Below are 27784 nucleotides of genomic sequence, written 5' to 3' on the forward strand. Positions count from 1 at the left end.
TTTAGTGTAGCCGCCCCCCTTCCTCCGAGCCCGGCAGACTCCTAACCCCTAGCTGGAAGCATCGGCTCCCCGGAGATTCCCTCCTCTCGCTGCAATAAAATAGCCGAGTGTATTCTCCCCCACCCCGGTCTTAATTCTTCTTCTACCCTCCCAGCCTCCCACCCCCATCCAGACCAACGCTCTGGCTAGAAGAACCATTGCTGGCGGGCCGTTTCCACCCAGTGGATCTTAATGCCCAGTGAGCTCCTCCTCCCCCTCTCTTAATAAGAAACGTTCAGGCAGCACCCCCCCCACTAGCTTCCCTTGTCTCGCATACATTAGGGTCTGCTTTGCATGCACCAGCAGGCGAGGGACGGAGGAAGAAGGGGCGGGGAGTTTCGCCCGCCTCTTCCCTCTTTGCCCCGTTAGAAACCCGTCTCAGTCTAATCTCTGTCTTGTGCGGAGCGTGCTGCGTCCTTGCACCTAGTTTGGAAATGCAATCCCGGAGCTGATCTCAACCAGGGGGCCCTTCCCCAGACCCGGGTGGATGGTGGAGTTGGCGGGCGGGGGCGGGAGAATCGTTCCACTTTGTCTGTGCATTTAGGGGAGAGCCGTGGCTCTGAAATGGGAGGGGCTCTTATCCTTTAATGCGTTTTATTTTAGGGGGCCCTTCCTGTTCTGCATCTATTAGAGCCGCACATCTTGCTGTGCATGCAATATTTCTGGGGGTCCTGCGACACTAGGGGTGTAACAATTAAGGGAATGCAATGGGCGCTAAAAAGGATGAGGGCTGCTCGCGCGCTCTCGCTCTCTCTCTCTCTCTCTCTCTCTCTCTTCCCCGCCCCAGCAGCCGCGTTATACTGGAAGCTGCTCTCCCGGGCGGTTCGAGTCCCTTTCCATCCCCGGAACCTGTATAATGCAGCTCCCCCGCTTCGGGGGCTGGAGGCGGCCCGACTCCCTCCGCCTCATCCCTCCCTCCCCGCCTCCGCCCCCTCCCCCTGGGCCCGAGCCGGCGGGGCTCGAGGCTCTTCCCCTCCCTCTTCCTCTCGCCTTCCCCTCCTCCCAGGCTCGGCTGCTCCCGGAGGGCGGGGCATTCTGCTATCCAGGTTGCGGGGCCCGCGAGCAGGCAGGAGGGGCGAGCCCGGGACCCTGGATGCCACAGAAGCCTGCGGGCTCGGGGCCGGGCGGCCGGAGCCCCTTATGCAGGTTGCGGGGCCGTCCGGCGGGGCCCGGCGCTCTGCATAGCGGCCGCGGGGCGCGGGCGGGCCGGCGGCGAGGCGCGGGTTATGCAGGTTCCGGGGCTCCCCGCCCCCCTCCGCCTCCCCGCCCCACTGTGTTGTCGCCTCTCCCTCTCGCTGCTTCAGTTCACGGGGCGAACATGGCGCACAGCTGTCGGTGGCGCTTCCCCGCCCGGCCCGGGACCACCGGGGGCGGCGGCGGCGGGGGGCGCCGGGGCCTAGGGGGCGCCCCGCGGCAACGCGTCCCGGCTCTGCTGCTTCCCCCCGCGCCCCCGGCCGGCGGCGGCGGCCCCGGGGCGCCCCCCTCCCCCCCGGCCGCGGCGGCGGCGGCGGCGGGAAGCAGCGGGGCCGGGGCTCCGGGGGGAGCGGCCTCCGCCGCCGCCGCCGCCGCCGCCGCCTCCTCCTCCGCCGCCGCCGCCGCCGCCGCCTCCTCCTCCTCCTCCGCCGCCGCCGCCGCCGCCTCCGCCGCCGCCGCCGCAGCCCCGCCGCCGTCCGCCTCGTCCGCGCCCTCGTCCTCGGCCGCCTCGGGGCCGGCGCTGCTCCGGGTGGGCCCCGGCTTCGACGCGGCGCTGCAGGTCTCGGCCGCCATCGGCACCAATCTGCGTCGGTTCCGGGCCGTGTTCGGGGAGAGCGGCGGGGGAGGCGGCAGCGGAGAGGTAAGGGGGCGGGGGAGTCCCGGGCCCGGCGGCGCCCCCAGACCCACCTCCCCGAGCATCCCGGCCCCCAGAGCCGCCCGCCCCCCGGGCCTCCCCGCGCCCGGATGACCTCATCCCGGGCAGAGTCCGCCCCCCCCCCCGAGACCCGACCCCGCCGCCGCCCGGCACGCGCGGGGCTCCGGGGCCGCTGCCCGCCGGGAGGCGCCCCCGGAGGGAGGCCCGGCCCGGCCCGGCGGCCGCTCCCGCCCCTCCCTGCCCCTCGCCCCGCTTCCTCCCGGAGCCCCGGGTCCCCGGCCACTCCCCTGCGCCCGGCCGCCGCGGCTCGGCCCCCCGCGCCCTCCCCCGAGACCCTCCCCTGCTCGGAGAAGGGGCGCAGATGCCCGTCCGGAGCGCGAGGCAGCCCCGCGCCTGCTCCACCCTCCCCGGCCCGAGGGGAGGAGGACGGCCGCCCGGGTCCCCCCCGGCCCCGCGGGGTCCCCCCGGCCCCGGGGGAAGGGGCCCCGACAGGGGGCCCCTCGCAGCATCCTCCGGGGAGCAGCTGCTGCCACCCCACCCACCAGGCCCGGAGCGCGCAGCCGCCCGCCCGCCCCCCGCCCCTGCCCCCTGCCTTTCCCAGGATCGATCCGTCCCTTCCCGGGCCGCCCCGGGGCCGGGGGCCAGCGGGGGCCCAGCGCGGGGCCCGGGGCGCCCGAGCCCCGAGCCCAGAAAGTTGCCCGGGGAGGGGAGTTCCCGGCCAGCGGCACTGCTGCATTGCTTTCCTTCGGGCACCGGGGGCGGCTCGGATTCATGGGGATGGGCCTGGGAGGCGCGGGGAAGAGCAGCTGCTAGCGGTTGGAGGGGAGGGGGCTGAGGGGCTGCTGCTCTCCAGTGCACTTGATTGAAACAGAAAGGGAAAGATAACCAGCCGTTTCCTGAGTGCTCTGCCGTTGGTGCACACAGACTGTCCTCGGCAAAGCCCCCTTGTTCCCCATTGTACCCCGCACCCCTTTAGATGTACTCAGAGACCCTGGGAAGAAGGGGAGGGAGGAGACAAGGTACCCAGGCCCCTCCTTTGCAAGAAGGAGCTGGCATTTTTCAGTTGTTAGTCTTCCTGCCTTTCTCTCTGTCTCTCTGTCTCTCCGTCTCTCTCTCTCTCTCTCTCTCTCTCTCTCTCTTCCCCCCTCCTCTCTCTCTCTCCCCCTCTCTTTCCCTCCCCCCCTCTTTCTCCCTCTCCCTCTCTTCTTTCTTTCTTTTTTTTTCCCCTTCTTTTTTTTTTTGGAGCGTTTCTAAGGCAGCCTGGTCAGGAGACTGACAACAACCCGCCTTTTGACAGAGCAAGGAGGACATGATGGGGGCGTGTTTCTTGCTATGTAGCTAGCTGCAGCGTCCCTTTTCCCTGACTCTTCTCTATCTCCACCTCCTTTTTACCAGCCTTCAGAAGGCAACTGCAGTCAGCAGGATTGTTTGAGACTATTTATTGGTTGCTGTAGATTATTATTTTTTTTTGAAAGGCCAATTCTGTATTTTTTAAGCTAACAACACAGATCCCATGTAGTTGGAGAACCAAAGGCCTCATACATGACAAAAAGACTGAACCGTTCAGGTTACTTGCATGGAGTTGGTGCTTAAATGTGAGTTGATTTTGCTTTTTTAAAAAAGATACAGCAGCAAAAAAAAAAAATAGACTTTTAATTTACCTGCTTATTTTCAGAACTGAGCTTTGCCTGATAACAATTTTAGCTCCATGTATATTGCAGTTTAATAGAGAAACTTTCTTTTAAAGGCAGCTAGTTAGTCTACTTAAAGGGTGTCATAAACATTTTCTTTTTGTCTGGCATGCTTATATTTTGTGTTTAAGTGCTAACTGTGCATCACCAAATGTTCATATTTCAGAGATTGTTGTTATTAGATACTCTAGCAGTCAATCATAGTTTTTCCATAAACTGGTTAGAAAGAGATCCCCTGTATTCAGGGACCTAATGTTTGGGCACCCAAATATTTTTTACTAGTTTTCCTGTGATAGACTTTAAAGTTTTAAAGAGGTGCCAACAACTTCCTATCCATTAACATTATGAGTTAATGGGAAATAATATTTTACTTTAATCAACTATAATTTAGAGGGCGCAGTTAATTAAGAAACCTCAACTATTTCATGAGGTTTTATGAACTGGAGAATTCTTCCCCCCCCCCCCCCCAAAAAAAAACACTTTTTGCCTTAAGATTAATAACTACTGTAAGTGAAGACAATGACCTGTTGCCTTAAAGCATTACTCTTCAGCATCTTCACTAACAGAATGACCTTTTCTTCTGGTCATCATTTTAATGGAAGTCAACTAAGTATGAAATCATGGCAGTTCTGCCCTCTAAATTTCAGTTCTTTTCAAAGAAAATGTTGGAACAGTCTTTCAGTTATGGTTTTCTATCTGGTATTGAATTTAGCTTACATGGAAGTTGATATTGAGTTGTTCTGTCACAGTCTCATTTGGATTCATTATGACTGGCTTGACATTAAACAAAGACCATTCTGGAATGCTTAGCTTTTCAAGAAAAACTGAATTTGAACTCCATTATTCTTTTTTGCTTTAAGTGATTGGTGTAAAATCATGCATGTCCTGTACAATTAAAAGTCATAGCTTTAGTGTGTCAGTTGGAACCTTCAAAAAACTTAGCTGCTTTTACTTTTCTTTACCAAGAGGAGATCTATCCTTTCACTATTACAGTTCTCTTGATTTTTCACAATTTTGATTAAGAAATATCTGGGTAACACTTCATATTGACATGTAAGAAATCTCGATAATAAAATTATTAATAAATGTGTTAATTTCTTTGACTTTTTAAGAATAGTTATCCCTAGGCTCCTATTGTATCATTTTCTATTCAAGTATCAGAAATTAAGGTTTTTGGTTTAAAAAGTACTAAGAAATTTCTTAAGTCTCTTTATATTTCAGCCTGCCTCCTTCCCTCCCCACCCTCTCCAATCTTATTTCATAATATATTATCTTTCTAAAGGCTATCTCATTTGAACTTAATGCTTTTAATATCTGACCATTGAAGTACCTGTAAATGAAAAACACGGCAGTATTTTTTGTTGGGTTAAAAGGTTTTGCTTTTTGTCCTTTGATGTTAACATCTTTTGTTACTTAGTTTTGTTTGTTTATTGGACCTGTGGTCTTTTCTGAAACTGAAGGTTTATATTTCTGCTTGAAACTTTTGCTCTGGAATTTGATAATATGGTCCATATTCTCTGATTTTGGGGGGGGTACAGAACTAGGGATTTTGGGAAGACTGAACTAGGATTCAAATAAGTTGATATTTAGCATGATAGGCAATGGTTTCAGCTACAAGGCTAGTCATCAATTGACTGCTTGGATAATAAAGAAAACATCTTGAATTAGAGTCAATTTGGTATATAGTAGAAAGAGCACTAAGGAGGAACTCAGGAAACCCATGTTCTGAATTTACCTCGAAGTAGCTATGTGACTGTGGACAAGTCTAAGGGCCTGAATTTCCTCGTCTATAAATTGAAGAGATGGGATTAGGTCGGGTCTTTGGTCATTTCCATTTTTTTAAATTATAAATTCTATTGATAATACTGACTATGGGGTGGAAAAACTTTTGATGGCCTGAAAAATTCAATATGTTTATCTGTGACTGCATAATATATGACTATAATTTATGATTTTGGTATGTAATTTAAACTGTTGGTATAGCGTTCTAAATTTACAGCACATAGAATCTTTTCAGCAAATCATAACTACAACATATAATCTCATTTTTTTGTGATAGGTGGATTTTAGGGGGTTACTTTCACTTGTAATCTAGAATATGGGATGCATGTATGTACTACTATATTTTTCCATGTAAGCAACTACTTACTATTGCTTTAAGGTTTTCTAGCCTAATAAAATGATAAAGAAGTAAAAATTTTATGCTCATTTACAACATGGTAATTTTTAATTGGATTTACATTAAAACTGAATTGCAACTCTTTTAAATGGTGTGTGTGTTTTCAATGTAAGTAGCAGTTTAGCTGGTGTAGAACAGGTGAAGGCCTTTGCTTTTCTGATTAGTGTTAAAGAAGATCCAGTAGCCTAAAGGAAGATAAAAAATGATGCATCACTTGTTTTGAAAGCTCAGTAGGTACATGCATCAGGAGAGAGTAGCCTTCTTACTACCACTTTCCCACCCCGGGGAGCCGGATCTTCCCCCGTCTCCACCATCAGGCCCTCCATGAGAGATGGAAAACATAAAGATTATAGGAATAAAAGAAAGAACCATTGAACTGAAAATCAGAAACTGAGTTCCAATAAGGACTCTTATTAACTTTCTCCATTAGCCACCTAATTTTTCAATGCCTCAGTATCTCTGCAAAAGTGCAGGGTTAGATTAGATGATATGTGTCCTTTCCATGAAATTCTGTGATTTCTTCTTGATGTTGAAATTTTGGTCACATATTAGTTTTCCTTTCTAAATTATCTAGAAATTTAGTAACAAGTATGGTTGTTTGGTGGGTTCTATTTGTAACGTACAAAATATAGCTGTCAATTTAGTCTACCATGGTTATTAAAGACATTTCTGTTGTAGGATTTCTATTTAAAAAATTTTGGAAGTGGGAGAATTTGTTCTGACCCTCTGATTTTGCAGATGAAGGAACTGAGGCCTATAAAGGTTAAGTGACTTGTTCAAAATAATCCATCACTATTTTAGTGCCAAAGCCAAGACTTGGGTCTTAATTTTCTAGCGGTATTCTTTTCACTTCACTGCTCTGAGTAGTAGACTATACTGTGAGGACAAAATAATGAGTGACGTGTTTTTAGAAACGCTTCCTTTCTGACATATGCACTGCAAATTTGACTAATACCATTTGTAAAAAAAAAAAAACGAAAATAAAATTATAAACTGCAGTCTTTGGAACTGGTAGACTCCCAAGCATTCTGTTCTCTAAATGTTCAGAAGCCTTCTTGTTGGGCTAAGGTTTGTTTTCATGTTTTTATGCTGGGTATTCCTGTCTGCCCAACAAGGAAGTTATTTTATTCTTAAATGCAATGTTCCTTCAGGAGTACAGGCTCCTCAAAAGTGAAAAGAAAAATTCTATATGCGAATATATCTGTAAACCCAAACTGAGAATACTGACTTTGCAAAGAAATAATAGTTTTAATAAGCTATTAAGAGGAAGCCCTTCATCTAGATTGCACTCATCTTGGCAACATTTGGTTTCTTGGGTCTCTTATAAATCCCTAGAATTTTTTCCCATCTTACTTTCTGAACAAGTGACCCAGATCATGACACTTCTATGCCAGTCTCTTCCACTTTAACAAAAGCTTAACCCCAGCCAATTCAGTTCAACAAAGCTTTCATTGCATATCTACTATCTGATAGGCTCTAGGGAATAAAAGCCAGTCTCTGCTGTTAAGGAATCTAAATTGTACAGTCCTGTAGAAACCTATCATCTTAATAATATGACATATGATTTAAAGATGAAGAGAGAAATAGTTGCATCTTTGCTTTCTCCCCATCTTTTCAACCCCTCAGGCTGTTCTACAGAGCAGCTGTGCAGACTCCACACCAACTGCATTCCTCACCCTGTGGCTAGAGGGGATGGCAGGAATGCTAGTTACTTGCTCTAAGGTACAACAGACCAAACTGCTTTGCTTCCTTTTGGAGACCTACTGCTTATTAATTGTAGGTCTCCTAATTAAGATCTATTTGCCTCTGCCCATATTCTAGGCAGGTTAGCATAGTTTACCTTTCTGGTATCTAACTCAGTACTTCCAGTCAGAGTTTTTTCTCAGATATCTTGTTTATTTTCTTTTTTCACTAGTGGAAATCATATTTGTGAGTGAAATGAAATTTGGAAAATTTGTGTCAAGATTGTTGAGATTTTAAAGTGTTTATCATTTTAACATTAAAAACAGTTGTCATTGGTGTTTTTAGCATAATCTAGCTACATTTTATTCAGATACTTAATTCTTTTTTCCCCCTACACATTTGATATAGTAGATGTGTTTAAGCAATATATTTGTTGAGTTTTTATCAATTTGTCTTTAAGGAGATTTGACTAGTAAGTCTTGACCTAGAGTTAGTGGTTTTTGTGATTTTTCAGAACATGTAGTTTAGAAATGAAAAAAAATGGTCCGTCTAAAAGTTAAACTTCAAATTTAAATTAATCTAGGGCGTTGGGATTTTCTGAATGGTAGAAAAGAGAAGTAAATGTTTGTTTTGGCACAGGGTATCTTCTTGGTTTCATTTAAATATATATCATACTACTGCTCAAAATTTAGTAGATCTTTCAAAAAGCTGTCTGGCATTCATTCTAGAGAGGAAATTGTTTGTCTTTCATTCAGAGAAGAAAAAAAAAATTTAAATCTTTCACCTGCATCTATATGGTTTCATTGATCAGGTCAATATAAGACAGGCAGACAATGGATTTCTTTTTTTGTTGTCATTTCATTGGTTGTGAAGAAGGCTTGAAAGAAGGAAGTACAGGATCTTTTATTGCATGTGTTAAAGCTGGAGGTCAGAGCTGTTGTACCTGAGTGGGTGGTTTTATGGCCTAATTCTCTAATTGCCTGCATTTATGACACTGTCAGTATTGTTGGCCCTATTGCTGAGATGGATTATGTTGGGAATAGGGGAAAAAAGGAGTCCCTTTGTCACTCTTCTCATTTTTACCCTCAATCAAGTCTCTTAAACAGACCCTAAGGAAAAATACAGACACTTGGGATTGAATGAACAACATCCTATAAAATAGTCCTTTATGTTTTTAAGAAGGATGCTGCTTTTCTTGTTCATCCAAAGAAATCCATACCACCACTATTAAATATTTTAAAGATCTTTGGTACCTTGTCAGGTTACAAACTAGGAGAAGCCAACTATGAAGTTGCCGAAAGATTCAGCTACTGCCACTGTGAGATGAAGACATTGAAAGCAGGATAGTATTATATGCTAGCTACTTTGGATGGTCCAAAGCTCTTGTAGCACAGAGTGGAATTTTTAAAGGTTGTTTCTTGGAGATTGATTTGATTTTATTTATATAAGTAAATTACTGCATTATTAAGTTTTACTTTTAGGGGAAGAGGCAGTGAGGTTTGAAATGCAAGTTAGTAGGCAGTTAATACTGTTGGTATGTATAAAAATCCCCCTTCCCTAGAAATGAGTGGTTGTTTTTCTATATGACAGGTTACAGGGATTTCCCCAGAAACCTTACTTTTAGTTATTGTTACTACCCTTCTTCCTGATAAAGTAATTGAAGGTGGAGTTCATCTTAAAACTTAACTAAATTTACTCATTAGCAATGGAGTGCTTTTAGCATTGATCAGATTATCCTTTTTCCTTTATTTTTATGGACTTAATGTTTTGTAGGGATTTTTAGATAGTTTCTTGTCTGATGTATGTTCTATTATATCTTCTTACTGCTCTTATTGTCAAATGTATACCTGTTTTAAAAGATACATCCTCTTACACTGCTAGAGGGAGCTTCATTTAGTCCCTATTTCATTAGGTGAGGAAACTCCCTCTAGCAATTCAAAAGGATGTTCTTTTCACTGGTTCCCTATACCAGTGAAAGTACAGAGCTAATTCCCATTCTTATCCTTTTTTAAAAAAATATTCTGAACTGAAAGTATTTTTTGTTTTGCTTTCATTTTACAAAGAGTCAAAGTAATTTTAATTTTCTTCCTTTAATTGGGAAGAACAACATTAGCTGTTAGGAATCATTTACTCCCAGTTCCTTTTGTAATTCTAAAAACCTAAAAGAAAAATGATTGATATTGGACTACTTCCTGTGTGTTGGGAGGTGGTGATTTATGGTTTTGTAATGATACAAATTCTGTAAATTTTGATGTTTTTATTGTATTGCTTAATTGTTTGGGGTTGGAAAGGCAGGTAAGAGCAGGGGTGGGGTTTATTGAGAAGTGATTGCTATGTAAACTTTGTTTTAAAAGAGAGATGTTATATAAAGTCTTATAAAACTTGAAAGATATTTAACATTCATTTATTAAGAATTTATAACATATCCACATATACATATGTTTCAAAAGTTCTATCTATTCAAGAGTATTTTTTTTAGGGTTTTTTTTGCAAGGCAAATGTGGTTAATTAAGTATGTATGCCCAAGGCCATACAGCTAGGTAATTATTAAGTATCTGAGGCTGGATTTGAACTCAGGTACTCCTGACTCCAGGGCCGGTGCTCTATCCACTGCACCACCTAGATACCCTATTCAAGAGTTTTTGATTAATCTTAAAACCAACTAGGCTAAAAAACAAATTTAAAGTATTATTATTATTATTATTATTATATATTTGACTTAAGCCTTTCTGAGTTTAGTTAGAGAAAAAACTTCAGAGTCACACAATTTCTTTGGCTAGGGTTTTTAAATATCAGTAAAAAACAGTATACTAATTAAACTATTATAAAGAGCAAATTCTGTTAGATTAATCTGTGATGATTTAATGGTAGATTGAGAGAAAACAATGATTTTAATAAATCTTAACTTTAGTAATGTTTTTGAAAAACCTGTTTCAAGTTATTACTTATTCCAGTTATTACTTATCGGTCATTTTTGGGTAAGGCTTTGAGTTTCACATTTATCTCTCTCCTTTCTTTTCTTCCTCTATCCCCCGACAGAAAATCTTGCATGTTTAACCATGCTAAACATGGATCCATATTGATCATATTGTGAAAGAAGAGTCAAATCAAAACAGGAAAAGAAAACATAATATATAAGACAACTTTTAAAAATCGAAGATAGTAAGCTTTGGTCTGCATTTAAACTTCATAGTTCCTTCTCTGGATATGGATGGAATTTTTCATTCCAAGTCTTTAAGCATTGTCTTTTATTATTGTTTTGCTGAATTGAACAAGTCCATTATAGCTGATCATCACCTAATGTTGCTTCTAGTGTGTACAACATTTTTCTGGGTTTTGCTTACTTCACTCAGCATCAGTTCATGCAAGTCTTGCCAGATTTTTCTGAAGTCCCATCCCTCATGATTTCTTAGTATTCCATTACATCCATATACCACAACATGTTCAGTCATTTCTCAGTTGATGAACATCACCTCAATTTCCAATTCGTTGCCACTACAAAAAGAACTGCGCTAAATATTTTTGTCCATGTGAGTTTTTTAATCCTTTTTTATAATCTCTTTGGGATACAGAACTAATAGTAGTATTGCTGGATTAAAGGGTATGCAGTTTCATTGTCCTTTGGGCATAATTCTAAATTGCTCTCCAGAAAGGCTGGAATAATTAAATGATATACTTCTCAACAAACTGGGTGATATAGTACAGAAATCAGTATAATTTTAGCCCTGACAGCCAGGATCCAAATTCAGATTGCCTGACTTAAAACTTCTTTGCCTGTCTTTCAAGGCTCTTGACAATATGACAACATTCTACCTATATATATCTATATCTCCAATTTCTGTACTCGACTTTCTAGCTTAATTGGACTGATGACTCCCCCATAAAATACTTAAGGATAAAGGGAAAAGACACAGAAAAAGGAAGACTGGGTAAGGGAAGCTGGGAAAGAGAGAAGGAGAGCAGTTGAATGTCATTAATAGTTGCATAAAGTGCCACTTGGAAGCATAAGACTCATAGTTTATCTGGTATGTCTATAGAATTGTGAGGTGAATAATTAATTGTTCATAGTTTGCACTCACAACTGTTACCATTGATAAATCTCAGGAGGAAAAAAGTAATCATCTGAAGGAGTCTATGTAAGACACAATATTAACAATTTTACAATATAATAAAACATCCTCATTATTAAGATTATAATCAGATTATTTGCTGTCAAGGAGTGGGGAGAAAAATGTGGAACTCAAAATCTTAGAAAAAGTGAATGTTGAAAACTATCTTTGCATGTGGTTGGAAAAATAAATTTCATAATCTTAAAAATATATAGATAACATCAGCTTATGAGTTATGCCTTAAAATAACTTCGAAACATTCAATAAGTGGAAGTTGTCAGAAATAAATAAAATCTTATTTGTGACAAAGTAGCCTATTTGTTTAGTTGTAAAGAAGACCAATCATAAGTGGGTCTCATTTTAACAAAAGCTGTATCAAACTCTATAAATTTATAAAAACAGATACACTAAACACTAAGAGTTCCCCATGATTATTCATTTTATGAAATGATTGTCCAGAAGTTTCCTTTTAATAGTCAATTCTATTGTATTTAAAAATATAATCCAATTTACAAAAGTTTGCTGCACCCAAAAATCACTCTGGAATATATTTCTTAGATTTATTATGTAATTCCAGGTGAACCTGTAAATAGGTGCAATCAATCAGTCATCTGTTAAGACACTAGAGACAAAAAAGAAATAGTCGCTGCCTCGAGGAGTTTAAATTCTTTTGTATATTTAAGTATAATAAGTATGTTATAATTTTGAGGGTGGAATTGGGGTAGTTGCCAAGTGGATCAGGAAAGACCTCATGTTGAGTGTGATGCTTCAGCTAATCTTCAAGAAGAATTAAGTAGAGATGAGAAGGGAGGGTATTCCAGGTTGGGGAATAACTTGTGTAAAGATAAAGATGAATTTTTATGTGAAGATTGATTGGAGCATATAGTAATAAGATATATATAATAAACTTGAACTCATTTAGGATGTGAAGGATTTAAAATACCAAGTTTATATTTAATCCCAAGAGGTAATAGAAAGAAAAGCAGAAAGCTGGGACACAATTTTTGCAGCCAGTATCTCGTATAAAGGCCTCTTTTCTTTAAAAAGTAGAAAACTAATTCACTCATAAGAATGCAAATCATTCCCCAATTGATAAATGGTCAGTGGGTATAAGCAGTTTTCAGATGAAGAAATTAAAACTATCTCTAGTCACATGAAAAAAATCATTATTGATTAGAGAAGTGCAAATTAAAACAGCTCTAAGGCACTACCTCTCACCTATCAGATTGGTTAACATGACAGAAAAGGCAAATGATAAAAATTAGAGGAGATGTGGGGAAACTAGGACACTAAAGTACTTTTGATGGAGTTGTGAACTGATCAACCATTCCAGAAAGCAATGTGGAACTGTGACCAAAGAGCTATGAAATTGTACATATCCTTTGAAAAGGACCCATAATGTACAAAAATATTTATAGTGGCTCTTTTTGTGGTGTCAAAGAAGTAGAAATTGAGGAGATGCTCATCAATTAGGGAATGACAGAACAGTTGTGGCATATGTATGTTATGGAGCACTGTTGTTCTGTATTAAAAAAAATCACTTATCAGGTGAATTTAAAAAAAACCTGGAAAGACTTATATGTACCTGATACTGAGTGAACTTTAAGAATTAAGAAGTAGAAGTGAGATGGGAGTGTGTTCCAGGCATGGGGAACAACTTGTAAAGATGAGGATGAATTTCGTGTGTGAAGGTTGATTGGAGCATATTAGTTGTAAGAGATATATAATAAATGCGATCTGATTTAGTTTGTGAAGGATTTAAAATATCAAGCAGAGAAGTTTAGAGAGGCAGAGGAGTGACATACTTTTAGGAATAGTACTTTCGCAGCTTTTTTGAAAGATGATTTGGGGAAAGGAGAGCCTTGAAAAACAGGGAGATCAGTTTAGGAGATCATTGCAGTAGTTCAGGTGAGATGTGATACAATAATGGAAAATGTTCATGACTGAAAAATTAAGGTGTTCTACTGGATTACAAGATGAATATGTATTTTAACAGTTATTTTTTTATACTTATAAAAATGTGATTCTGGAGAAAACTGGTAAGGAATAGCCATGAAGTTATTCTTGATGTGTTTAGTTTTTAATAATTTAGGAAACAGCACTTAAGTTCAAAGTCAGAATGTCTATGTTCAGATCCTGACTCTTACAATTTACTGTTTTCTGATCTTAGGCTAGTCTGTTAACCTTTTGGGATTTCATTTTTCTCAATCTCTAAAATGAAGAGGTTGTACTAAATGGTCCAACACGTTTGCTTCATGTGAATGAAGATTATAAAGGCCTCTGTCCCTTGGTTTTTGAGGCCAGAAGAAGCCTTTTTGTAGTCAGAATGAAACCTTTTTAAGAAGTGTTGGGTTGCAAAAAGCATTTCCTGTATAGTCAGAGTGAAAATTGTGAATTAGGATTATTCATATAGTTAGCTAAAACCTTGGTGGGGTTGATAGGATGTCAGGAATTTTCCTACCATTTCTACTGTCTAAAATATTGGAGAAATAGATGTGAAGTATTTTCACTTAGAAATAGAATTTTTAAATAATTTTATTCCCTTTTAGGTAAATTAGCAAATTTAAATCAGCAATGTAACTACATTGAATATTTCTTATATTTCATATGATATTGAAAAATAAGCTTATTATCTTTCTACCTATACTTGTTGCTACTTTTTAATTTACCATATATTTCCTTCTGTGACACCAATATTCACCGTTGTCTATTTTCTTAGTCTAGATATTAGCTTTGACTCTTTCCCTTTACATCATTTTTTTCACATACAATGAGATAACAATGACCTTTGATTTCTTCTTTAACATCTTTCACATCTATCCTTTCCTAGTGCCTTAGTAGAAACCCTCATTACCACCAGCCCAGACAAGTACAAGATTATGCTAGCAAGTTTTTCTTTTTCTTCTCTATCATCCTTGTTCCACTCCTTTCAGCATCAATTATAAACCTATTTGCTCATCACACCACCAGCATCAGAGATGTCAAACATCTCTGATTGGTTGTGGTCTGCAGTTTTCTGAAGTTTGGCCTGAACCAGATTAAAATATAATTGGGGGCGGCTAGGTGGCGTAGTGGATAAAACACTGGCCTTGGAGTCAGTAGTACCTGGGTTCAAATCCGGTCTCAGACACTTAATAATTACCTAGCTGTGTGGCCTTGGGCAAGCCACTTAACCCCATTTGCCTTGCAAAAAAATCTAAAAAAAAATGTAATTAGGAGGGGGGCAGCTAGGTGGCACAGTGAATAGACTACCAGCTCCAGAGTCAGGAGGATCTGAGTTCAAAGGTGACCTCAGACACTTAGTAATTACCTAGCTGTTTGACCTTGGGCAAGTCACTTAACCCCTTTGCCTCGAAAAATCCAAAAATGTAATTAGGAAATATTTTTATAAATAAATAAAATTATGATAAAAGCATAGATAAATTTTCATTTTAAAATTAAGTCAGTACATGGCTCACAGGAATCCTTATGTTCATATTAGGGGCTCCTATTTCTGTTTGAGTTTTAAACTACTGACCCATATTATCCATTTCTCCTTCCTCTTAGAGAAGAAAATATAGAGACCATCTACATCTTTTTCCCAATTCTGCACTCTAAATTAACTGAGTACTTACATTTTGTTTTACTCTCAGATGGAGAAGTGATCTTTGCCTTTCAACTTGTATCTTCAATTCCATTGCCTCCCAGAGTTTGCCCTTTTGATTATTCCTTCTCTTTTCCTAACCTTTAAGCTTTTTGCTCATTGATCTCTTTCTTACTATCTATTTCAGACATACTTTTATAAAACTCTTTCATCTTTAAAAAATGATTTCACTCCTAAAACTTTTGCACTCAGGTAGTTATTCTAAACGTCTGCAATTTTGATTCCAAGCTCATCACTGCTCCCCAAGGATATCAATCATACCTTTCATAAATGTCAAATCTGATGATTTTTTTTTTGTTCATTATACTTTACCTTTCCGTAGAATTCCATACTGTTGGCCCATCCCTTCCTCCTAGACATCTTATTTGACTTTACTTGAAGTTCCTAGGGTCAATTTTCCTCCTATCTCTTTGGTCACTCACCATTCTTTTTGCATGATTATCATCTTTATTCTATCCCATTGTATTTATACCCTAGGGTTCTTTGCTGGACCCTCTTCTTTTAAAAATGTACTTTTTTTTGTTGTGAGTTTAATTATCAACAAACATGACTATATTCATATACAAATATGAACTCATGAATATTTTGTTTTGTTTTATATGTATACTAAATTTGACATTCATGTTTCTTTGAACTCACTCATTTCCAATCCTTTTTATTTTATGTTATTTCAAAAATTTGTCACAAGAGGTTCACCCAGTCTTGTAGTACCAAAATTTCTCTGTTTTCCTTCTGAATTTATTATGCTCCTTACTACACCCCCAATTTATCACTACCTACTAATTTGTAGTTGTTTCCATATTGTCCAACTTTTTGTGGCCCCCATTTGGTATATTTTTTTTTTGCAGTGATTTTGGAGGGTTTGCCATTTCCTTTAAGTCATTTTATACATGAGGAAACTGAGGTAAACAGGGGTAAGTCACACAAGCTGGTAAGTGTGTGAGGTCAGATTTGAACTCATAAAGTTCTGACTAAGCCTGGCACTCTATCCACTTTGCTACCTAGCTTCCCTAATTTGTCCCCAACCCTAATTGGAGCCATGTCCTATAACATAAGCAGTCAATCAAAATAATTCATATTGGCCATGTTGGAAAAAGATATGACTCATTCTTTAGTTTTAAACTCTCATCTTTTTGCCAAGAGGTGGATGGCATGCTTCATCTTTAGTCTTCTGAAGTCATAATTGGTCATTTCATTGATCAGAGTTCTCTAGCCTTTCAGAATTGTTTTCTTTTACATTATTGAATTCACTGTGTTTAATTATTCCCTAGGCCTGCTCATTTATTCTGCACACATTCACACAAATCTTCCCAGGTTTCTCCAATTCATCATAGTTGTCATTTCTCACAGTTCAACACTATTCCATTACATTCATAAATCACAGTTTGTTTAGCCACTCCTCAGTTTGATTCCTCCCCTTCCCCCTTCTCTATCATAAGCTTATCCCTCCTCTCCTCCCTTGGATTCAGCTATCAGGATACTTGTTGTAGATAGTTTCCATTATGTTCAGCCCCAGGTTCTCTCTGTACTTATCCTGCATCATCAAGTGACTATTGGACATATTCACTTGGACAGTCCTTTAAGCATCTGGAACTTATGTCCAAAATAGACCTCCACATTTCCCTCCCAAATCCTCCCTTCCTGATAACTTTGCTATTTGTTACCTTCTCTACTTTTCTGTTCCACCACTATCATTCCAGTTAACCAGTTTCCAAACCTCAGGCTCATCCTTAATTCTTCTCTTTTCCTTACTTCTTTTTAATCGTCAAATTTTATTGATTGAATTTCTATAACAGGTCTTGACTATGATAGTTTCCTGATTGGTCTCGTTGCCAAAGAATGCAACTGACTGTGCTAAACTCTGCTCCCTCTTGCTTCTGAATGAAAATTCTTTTGTTTGTTTGGCTTTCAAAACCCTTTACAATCTAATTCCAGTATCAGACCTTCCAGTGTCCTTCATACACTCCTGAATTGTAGGTAAAATAGTATATGACATTCTATCTTCATGTCTTTGCACAGGAAGTCTGGAATTCCCTCCTCAACTCTGCCTCTTAGAGTCTCTTTCTTTCAAACTTCAGGGAAAGCACTAAAACCTATAGGAATTGTGTGTTGAATACAAACGCCCAAGACTTTTCCCTTGTACATTACTTTACATATATGTATATGTGTATAGATAGAAAATATTTAATTTTCTATGTATATGTTTCTTCCCCCATGCCAGTAGAATTTAAACTCTTTGAGAGAAGGGATTTTTTTTGTGTGTGTGATTGAATTGCTATATTAGACAAGTAATTGATACTTGTTAAATGAACTGGTCATAGCACTCTTCTTAAAAAGTCTTCACTGAGGAGTCCTTTTGATTCCTGAATAAAGGTCATAAGACTTAAAAGCTAGTAAGGATCTTAGAAAGCATAAGATCATAGATTTGTAAGTAGGTGATTTTTTTTTTGCAAGGCAGTAGGGTTAAGTGGCTTGCCCAAGGCCACACAGCTAGGTAATTATTAAGTGTCTAAGGTCACATTTGAACTCAGGTCCTCCTGACTCCAGGGCCGGTGCTCTATCCCCTGTGCCACCTAGCCACCCCCCAGATCATAGATTTGAAAAGGAAATCAGAATCCATCCATTCCAACTCATCATTTTAACAGTTGAAGAAAGTAAATGAAGTGAAAGTGATTTGCCCAAAATAAAAAGATAATATGTGGCAGAACCAAGATGTAAACCTGGTCCTTCTGATCTTGCCACTATACTACAAACTCTTTTGCATAACACTGAAAGGCAGCTTTATCTTGTATTGTTTCCTCCCTGCATTATTATGTTCTAGCCAAATTACACTACTGTCCCTTGGCAAAAAAAAAAAAAAAAAAATACCTTGCAGTCTCCCAGCTTTGTACTTTTGCTTATTCTCTTATACCAATTAATCCTAATTTAAAGACTATCTTTCATTCCACCTTCTCTAATGAAGTCTTCCTTGTTCTCCTTGGTAATAATGGATCATCTGTCATAGCATTTTTTTGTGCCACTCTAATGCCTTTATGTTTTATATCTGAATCTGATGCCTCCTTTAGATTATTATAAACATGAAAGAAAAGACCAAGTTTTATGTAAACTATCTCTCCTTCTATACCCCAGCATAGTGCTTTTGCACATAGTTAAGTACTTAATACATTTTTGTTTAATGAATGTGGCATAAATGTAATGAGTGCTATTCAGTGTTAACCAGTTAATCTGACATATAAATGATTGGATTTCACATGGGATGCTCTTTTTTAAAAGAAAAAATTTTATTTAAGGCAATGGGCTTAAGTGACTTTCCCAAGGTCATACAGCTAGGCAGTTATTAAGGGTGCGGGGCTGGATTTGAACTCAGTTCCTCCTGACTCCGGGGCTGATGCTCTATCCATTGTGCCACCTAGCTACCCCTACATAGGATGCTCTTGAAGGACATACAAGCTGTAGCAAAATGAAGGGATTGATTTTCTTAATTCTAAAATGAGGTGTCATTTGAGAAATTCTAGGAACTGAATCTAATTGGCTTCCTGTTATTCTACCTTTTAACTCTTAATTGCTCATGATTCAGAAAGCAGGTGATAATTTTTTTTATTATTTCTTGATTTTACTTTAAAGTCTGTGATATAACAAACAAGTTATCTCATTAAATACTACTAGATCTGATCTTTTGCAGAATTTTTAGTTTTAACCTATCAGATATGATTCATGGTCTGATAAACTTTTGATTCATTTAAAATGAAAATAAGAAAACGCTAACTTGGATAACTAGGTTTAAGCATAATTAAAGAAATTAGGAGTTGATATATATTGGATTTTGCTAAGTAGTAACTTTGTTCTTGCCAATTTGATATGCTCACTTTTGACATCTGACATAGAATCTAACATTGCTCCTTCAGAGTACTGTTTACAGATGAGTAACCCTGACTTACCTGTGGCAGAAGTTGTAACTCTTGGATTTCCTAAGTGTTATTATTAGATTTACCTACTGATAGGAATTTTGGCCTATCTTTCCAGGAAATGATAAACTCCAATATAATAGTCTGTTTTCTAGAATAAAGAGAAAACAAATATGAAGAAATAAATGTTTTTAATAATATTGACTTGATGTTAAATTAAAGTGCTAAAGGAACAAAGTATAATGAAATGAAGTTGGCAGCACTGGACATATTTTTCTAACTTTTCAAGTAAATTCAGGCATTTTCCTCCCAAAGAAGAGTAAATCCTGTGATAGTGATAATTAACTTGATATATCAGTTAATTGGGTTTATTTCTTCCACTTCAGCAGGCTGCTAAACCATTTCAGACTTGGAATCAGAAAAACCTAGAAATAACATGTTTTCTTTAACTTCTGTTTTTCTTTATTTTGCAGATTCTATGAGTAATGAGGGAATCCATGTTATCCATACTGTCTGTAAAGTTGTGCATTCATTACTCCTTAGATTCATAACAAATTAGTTGCTTGTTTTGTGACTATTGTGCCTTATTCTTTAGAAGAAATTTCATTAATATTTTAATGTGAATTTCATTTCCAAATATAGCCCATTTTCTCCAGAAAGCCATCCTTTATTAATAGAGAATTTAAAAAGGGAGTGGGGGAAACCAGTTGAGCAGAATTAACTAATACATAAACCAAGTATGGCATTAAATGTAGTGTTCCACACCCTTCTTTTCACACCTCTGCAAATACAGATAGGGAATGTTTCTTCTTTTTCTGCATAAGGATGGTGAATTAACCTTCCCTATTTGCATCCCTGATTGGACATCTTCTCATTTTAATAGTAGAAACTGCCTGTTTAGGAAAGTGGATGAGGGGGGAGGATGCCAGGTCCATATTTTTGTTAAGTAGCAAAAAGGAAAGGGGTCAAGCATCTTTGACATTTAGATGACTTTATGATTTGTATCTGGGATTATAATTTTCCTTATAGAGAGTGAAAATTTGAAAGAAAAATGTTTTCTTTGATTTTTAATCCCAAGTAACATTTTATGATACAGTACTTTATATTATGGTAAGGGAGAACCTATTTAAAACCATTTTAAAAAATATTTCCCATGTCATGCATTGCAAACTACTATCTTTGAAATAATTCTTATAATGTAATAATAACCAAATACTCTGGTATTTTTGGTGTGGCCTGCCTCTATTTCCTCTTTTGCCTTCTGTGAATGTCAATTTAGTACTTGCATAACTTTTCTTAACTGCTTTTGCTAATCAATGGTCATGTGCAGGGATTTTAGTGATCATTTTGGTATAGTTGCTGCTATTAAATTATACTTAAATAATCACTTTTTTTGTTAGTCAACAATATTAAATCCAGTCTCAGACACTTTGTCCCTTTCATGCCTTGCAGATCTTAAAGCACTAGTAAATGTTAGCTATTATCATTTTTGCTGAGCCTTTCCCCAATAGAATACTTACTAATACTTTGCAATATGAAATGAGAAATGAGGAGACAAAGAAATTAGGGATAAATTGATTTGTAGATGTTGGAATAGAGTCTTATTAGGGCATCCTTTAGAGAACTGAAAGAATTAAAATACAGCAGGAATTTCTAATAATAAGTTGTTTGTGTTTGCAAGATACTTGTGGAAACTGGGTCATAATGTAGTGGAAGAAGTATTATATTATACTGTAAATAAGTAGATCTGGGTTCAAACCCTGCCCTTCAGATATACCTAGCAAATGGCTTACCCTTTGAATCTTGGTTTCTACATTTATAAAATCAGAATAATATTTACTCTGCCTGATTTCATTGGATTTTGGTGAGAGTCATATGAAATAATATACATATATGAAAGCATTTTTTTAAATTGTAAAATGCTAAGATACTATAAATACTTGTACATGGAAGTTACAATTTAGAGTTATAGTAAGTTGTGCTTAAAAAATTTAAAAGGGAGGTGTTTGAAATTCTTCATTTAAAATTCATACTGGATTAGACTTATTTTTATTTCGTTTATCATTTCATAACTTTCTTCATTTTTCATTGTCTTCTATGTTAGAGAAACATCCCTCTCAAATCTGTTTGAAAATCTTACTTAGCCTTTAAACTTACACTTAGGTGCCATTTCTCCTATATAAAACATTTTCTGATTTCTTCCAGCTAGAAGTTATTTCCCCTCCTTAGCTCTCATATTTTAAAAAGTAATTTAAAAAATCCCATTTACCTTCAATAGACTAATTGTAGATTCCACTACAAATTAGGGGAATCTTTCCTCCTTTATTATATTGTAAGATGTTAAAGGTCAAGAACCATATATTTTGTTTTTGATTCTCCCAGAATCTTAAAACAATGCCATTTGACTAATAAATTCTTGTTGAACTGACTCTTCTTGAGAACCTATTTTTTGGTTTAAAAAAAAGTGAGATATCTAACTCAATATTTGTCCTTTGCAATTCCTAAGAATATCAAAAAAAGGGGAGGGGGCATCTGTTCATACATTTAGATTATTTCAGTGACCTTTTTATCTGATCAAGCTTTATTAAGTCTGTCCCTCCAATTATTCATATTACTATATCTAGAATAATATTCATCAAGAATATTATCATCATGCTTTTTCCATACTTAGAAACCTGTGTTAAGGAGAGGTGATAGGCTATGGGTACCAAAAAAGGTATAAAATATGTTGTTTTTCTTTGCTTAACTGTATTTTGTTGCAAGGAAAAATTCTATATGAGATGGGACAGAATGATTGGAAAATAATATTGCTATCTTTTAAAAACATCAGTAAGACAGGAAACTAGATGGTGCATATTGTATTAAAGAACCTGGAGTCACTAAGACTTGAATTCAAATTCAACCTGAAGCACTGCCTAACTGGGCAAGTCATATAAAATTCTGTTTTCTCTGATATCAGTGGGCATAATAATAGCACCTTCTTCACAGGGTTGTAAGAATTAAATGAGATATTTAGGAGTTTTTTTTAAAGATTTTATTTATTTTGAGTTTTACATTTCCCCCCCCAATCTTACTTCCCTTCCCTCCCACCCCACCCCCCACAGAAGGCAATTTGCCAGTCTTTACATTGTTTCCATGGTATACATTGATCCAGATTTAATGTGATGAGAGAAAAATCATATTCTTAAGGAAGAAACATAAATTATAAGAGATAGCAAGATCAGACAATAAGATATCAGGTTTTTTCCCTAAATTAAAGGTAATAGTTCTTGGTCTTTGTTCAAACTCCACAGTTCTTTCTTTGGATACAGATGGTATTCTCCATCACAGAGAGCCCCAAATTGTCCCTGATTGTTGCACTGATGGAATGAGCAAGTCCATCAAGGTTGATCATCACCCCTATGTTGCTGTTAGGGTGTACAGTGTTTTTCCTGGTTCTGCTCATCTCACTCAGCATCAGTTCATGTAAATCCCTCCAGGCTTCCCTGAATTCCCGTCCCTCCTGGTTTCTAACAGAACAATAGTGTTCCATAACATAGTGTTCCATAAATGTGTTCCACAGTTTGCTAAGCCATTCCCCAATTGAAGGACATTTACTTGATTTCCAATTTTTTGCCACCACAAACAGGGCTATTATGAATATTTTTGTACAAGTGATGCTTTTACCCTTTTTCGTCATCTTTTCAGGGTGTTGCTGGATCAAAGGGTATGCACTAAATGAGATATTTGTAAAAGGTGCTTAGCACAGAGGTGCTGTGTAAATACTTATTCCTTTTTTTCCTACCAGTTCCCTTTTTATAATAATACTGATTTTTACCTTTCCATTATAGAATTGAAAGCACTGTATAAATTCCTTGTTTTGTGCTAATTCCTGCTTTCCTTCTTTAGCACCTTCATTATCTTTTCTATCTTGAATACATTTCTCTTCTTCGTGACCATGTCATGTAATTTTTTCATTTGTTAACCTTAAAGTGCTATGTATCAGTTATTGTTCCTAACATTTCTTTTCAGCTTTGATTTATTTGTTGTCTCCAGAAAACCATCCTAGGTTATAACTCTATTCTGCTGTAAACTATTCCTTTCTTCTGTATTGCTTCAGAGTGTGTGTGTGTGTGTGTGTATGTGTGTGTGTGTGTAGTTTGAAATATATTTATTAAAGATTTTATTTATTTTGAGCTTTACAGTTTTTCCCCCAATCTTACTTCCCTTCCCCCACCCCCCACAGAAAGCAATTTGTCAGTCTTTACTGAAATATATTATCTATTAATGTGTGTATATAGAGTATATTAAATTGCATTTGATGAAATTTTATATTGTTATTCAGCTCATTTCATTACTTGATTATGTCTTCAGGAATTCCCAGTGATTGGAGTTTAAGAATTAGTACCATGCTTTCTTATTCTTTGGAGTCTAGTACCATATATAATATAGGTATTTGATAATTGTTGACCTTTAATTATTGCAGTATTTTGATTTCTTCTGTAATCTTCCCAGTCTTTTAGCTTCTTCACTTACTATCACAGAGATTTAAGTCTAGTTAAAAAGTTACTTATAAATACAAGTGTAAAGGGAAATGTGTCAGAAGTATTGATTTCTTAGTGTGGAATAAATTCCCAATTGGTTTTTTAAGTATAGCTATTGAAATGTACAGTGAAGTATCTGTTCTTGGTAATTACTTATTTTAAACTATATGACCTGTCAGTATTTTCTAGATATCATTTAGCCCCCCAAAAATTCTTAAACAGTAGATATTCAATAAACATGTTGAATTAGTAAAGAGTGAATTTTTTAAAGGATGATAGGAAAAATAATCAGGTATAGTGTTGGTCATGTCTGTTATGTTTAATACTATTCCCACATGTCTTGAGTTGAGGGATAATTATTTTTGTAGTTACAAATTTAGTTTTTCAAGAATTCAGTCTTTCAAATGATAATAATGAAATTTCTCGCTTTGTTTAGTCCAGAGAGAACTAATAAGCTAGCTTTTTTAAAAAAGACTTTTAGAATTTTTCCCATTTGGCCCAGCAAATTTTGAACTCCAAAAGTTCTGTAGAATTTCATTCTTTGTAGTGAAAAACAGGTTTGAGGAGGAGGGAAGGTATGGGGGTTTGTGAAGGTGAGTATTTGGGCTGGTCCTGTGTTTTGTTCCTTCATTCATCCCCATTTAGTACCAAGATTGGGACAAGCAAGGTATGCTGGGTAACTATAGGAACTACTTAATGAACTATTTAATATCCAGTTTGATGATTTGGAGTTGAATGGATCTCAAGTTAAAGAAAAAAAAGCTGAAAGGATTTTTTTTCTCTGCACCTAGGCAAGTTGTCAAGTGGGTGATATATATATATATATATATTAGTTCTTTACCACTGAAGATAAGCAGTCTTTGAGTCCTTGAGGAACTTTTCTGTGATATTTTATTTCATAATAATTATTCCATTTGAAAATGTTAGAGTTAATTTTTTGTGCAATGTTTTGTGTTTTGGGGGGGGACGGGTGGAATAGAAATACTTGAATAAAAAATTTACCAGTTTCCTGATACTATAATCTAGACTATATATATATGTTACATATAATCTATATTTTGGAGAAAACTGTGTCACTCCATCTAGTCAGTATAAAAATGACTCAAGTTTAGATTGTTTAAACTGTCTTTGATTTCTAACACTAAATTAATATATAATATAGTATGAAGGGCAGGAGGATTGTTTTTCATGAATAGTATATTTTACCATAACAATTGAAAGAAAAATAGAGTTTGATAGATGCCTCTGAACTGAACATTGTCCCTTCATAGTAACTTTTATCATTAGTTTATCCTGCTTGATTTATTGAAAATATTAATGAATTCATTCTCTTTTTCTAGAAGCCCTAGCTTGTCCAAGATATTTAAGTGATATTTAAGTCAGTCAAAAATAATTGATTATAAGCCTTTGCTTGTGTCAGGCACAATAAGGGATTGAGAGAAAGGTTATAATAATGATCCTTGCCCTCAAGTAGCTTATCCTATAATAGGGTATATAAATATTAATATCAAAAATATAGCTGGGCTTCACTTTAATCAGCTCACATGGCAAAGACCCTTTAATGAACCTGAACTAGTAACATTCTTAAACCAGAGACTATTTGATTTTTGTTTTTGTATTATTCATAGGAACCTGTAATGTGCTCTTAACTCTGCTAGCTTCATGGTCCTTTTCTTACGCATTTCAAATGCCACTTTGAACCAGAGGTCTCTCTCAGTTTCTTCCATTCTTGATGCCATCCCGCTAATATTATTTTTTGTTTACACTATTTATATATATTTTATGTACATAGTTATTTCTCTATTCTCTCCCTCATTAGAATGTGAGATCTTGAGGGCAGAGTGCTTTACTTTATATTCCCAGTGCATATGGTAGGTGCTTAATAATTTTTTTATTGATTGATTGTTCTAATTCTGGTTCATTCTTCATATAATTAATCTAAATAATATTTATTTAAATTAAAATTTGAATTATTCTCTTATAGTTTTGGAGGGTAGAAAGTGTGAATTATATGTCAACTTTTTTTTAACCAGGGCCTATAATTTCATTTGGTGGAAGGAGCTCCTTCTGATAGATTTCCCTTTAAGAAAGATCGGTATCCTATTTTCAGCTTTCAATCTTAGGTAGAGTCATCTTCTGGGCACATTGTTTATCCAGAGATAAAAACTGTATGCTCTTATCCTTGATTTGTATTTAAAATAATAGCTCTGCCACTAAATTGTACATAAATTTTTGCAGCTTAGAAAACTGCATATTAATATTATAGCTGTTTTCTTCTCTTTGTTAAATATTTGCCAAGTACATTTTAATATGATTTGAGGAAAAAATAATAACTGTGTAAGAAAAGGTACAGGTTTTAAGAATATTGTATTTTTGATTTTGAGAATATATGTTTCCTAGAATCTTTGATGTTTTATCAGAACAGTTTATCATTGAATATATTTGAATGTCATGAGTTAATTCTGATTCTCTTCAGTTCATTACTTAATCAAAGCTAAAATTCTGATATAAAAATTAAAATGTTCCTTTTACCAGAATTGTAAGATAGTTCTAAAGAAAATGGATATGGAAAAGGTATCCTGGGAATTGTTCTATAATATCCATTACTTCCCAAAGAGTCAGAGGTAATTAAAAGGAAGGAATTTGAAAGCACATTAAAGTGATTTAGTAGTTTGACCATTTATCCCTGAATAAAAGGCTTTGAAGACAAATTTGAGAAAATAAATATAACATGATTGAAATTATTTTGCATTCAAATACTTATAATCATTAGGTTTTTTAAATAAGTATTTTATATTTTATCTCAGAGAGTAATGTTTTTATCTTTGATAGCAGTCTTGGTCTGTTAAGGAACAAACTCTAGAGACTCTTGGCTTTACTTTGTTCTGGAATTCTGTCAGAGAATGCTTTATTGAGGGCAAAACTAGGTGTAAGAATTATTCTCTAAACACAGTTCCCTGTCATACCTGATATTGTGTAGCTATGATGTCTCCTTTGCTCCAATTTCAGGGTTAATGAAGCTCAGTAAGTAGTATGTTTCATTGTGCCAAACACTGATAATTTCATTACACATTCTTTTGTTGTCAATTTTTGGTATATATCTTTTGATTTCTGGGAAAATATAGTCTTAGAAAGTCATGACTAGTACATTGTTTACATCTTTCTGGTAACCTCTATCCTCAAAGGGTTCTGGGGGTGTGACAGGAGAGATATGAAAACCCTTTTGTGGATTCTTCAAACCAAGCTTTTTAAAAAAAAAAAACCTGTTTCTAGAAGTCAATTGATATTTCAGGTGAAAGAAAAGCTCTTGGTAGAAACAATATTCTTTGATGAATTTTTTTTCCCTTCCCCAGTCATTACATTAGAAGGCAGAAAGAGCTAATGCTTTGCTTTCTTTCAACTTGGAATGACTACTAATTTTTTAAAAGCAGAATTAACTACATTTTATGTGTATATATATATATATATATATATATATATATATATATATATATATATATGTTTAATAGTTTAGTAGTGTTCTTATTTTGAAGTATAGCTAAGTGAATTGCAGCATCTTTTGAATGTTTAGAATTTAAATTTAGTATTGGTATAAACATAAGTCTCTGGTATAGAATTTTATGATATGTGCTTATTTCTGCTTTTTGGAAATTTACACTTTCCCTACCTTATTAGTGTTCGAGATGGCCTTTAGTGCTTCATGAATGTTTGCCTACTGTTGCCACACTTAACAATATTTAATTTCATGTAATTGGCAGTGTGTTTTCCAGTGATCATTGGGGAAATTTCTGTTCTCAAATTCATCAATAAACAAATTGTTCCATCCATGAGCTTAATGCAAAAAAGAAAACTATATAGATCAGTAACTTAATTTTGGAACACAAACATTATTTTACTGACAACTGAAAAATATAGGATAATAAGCAGTGTTTGTGTCAGTCTGTGGGTTCCATCCTTTTAAATGGCTATTAAAATTTTATTTATCCATGAACCTTAATCGGACAAAGTTTCTGGCAATTACAGTAAACACATATGCATTATGAGGAAAAATTAATTTTCTCAGTAATTTTGAAGTAAATTGATAATAAAAGATTGTGATGCTACTATTGTTTTAAAAAGTGCACTTTTGGGGGCAGCTAGCTGGCGTAGTGGCTAGAGTACCA

General features: G+C 37.4%; 1 protein-coding gene across 1 annotated transcript in view; it reads left to right on the top strand.

Annotated features, from left to right (window-relative positions):
* Positions 1-1357: 1357 nt before the first annotated feature.
* Positions 1358-27784, top strand: part of KMT2A (lysine methyltransferase 2A) — a 94141-nt gene continuing 67714 nt past the window's right edge. The window contains exons 1-2 of the mRNA XM_074215174.1: positions 1358-1873; positions 3385-3483. Of these exons, the coding sequence (XP_074071275.1) occupies positions 1358-1873; positions 3385-3483 (615 nt within the window). The remainder of the gene's footprint in view (positions 1874-3384; positions 3484-27784) is intronic.

This window comes from Macrotis lagotis, chromosome 1 (genome assembly GCF_037893015.1).
Source record: "Macrotis lagotis isolate mMagLag1 chromosome 1, bilby.v1.9.chrom.fasta, whole genome shotgun sequence".
NCBI classification, from domain to species: Eukaryota; Metazoa; Chordata; class Mammalia; order Peramelemorphia; family Peramelidae; genus Macrotis; species Macrotis lagotis.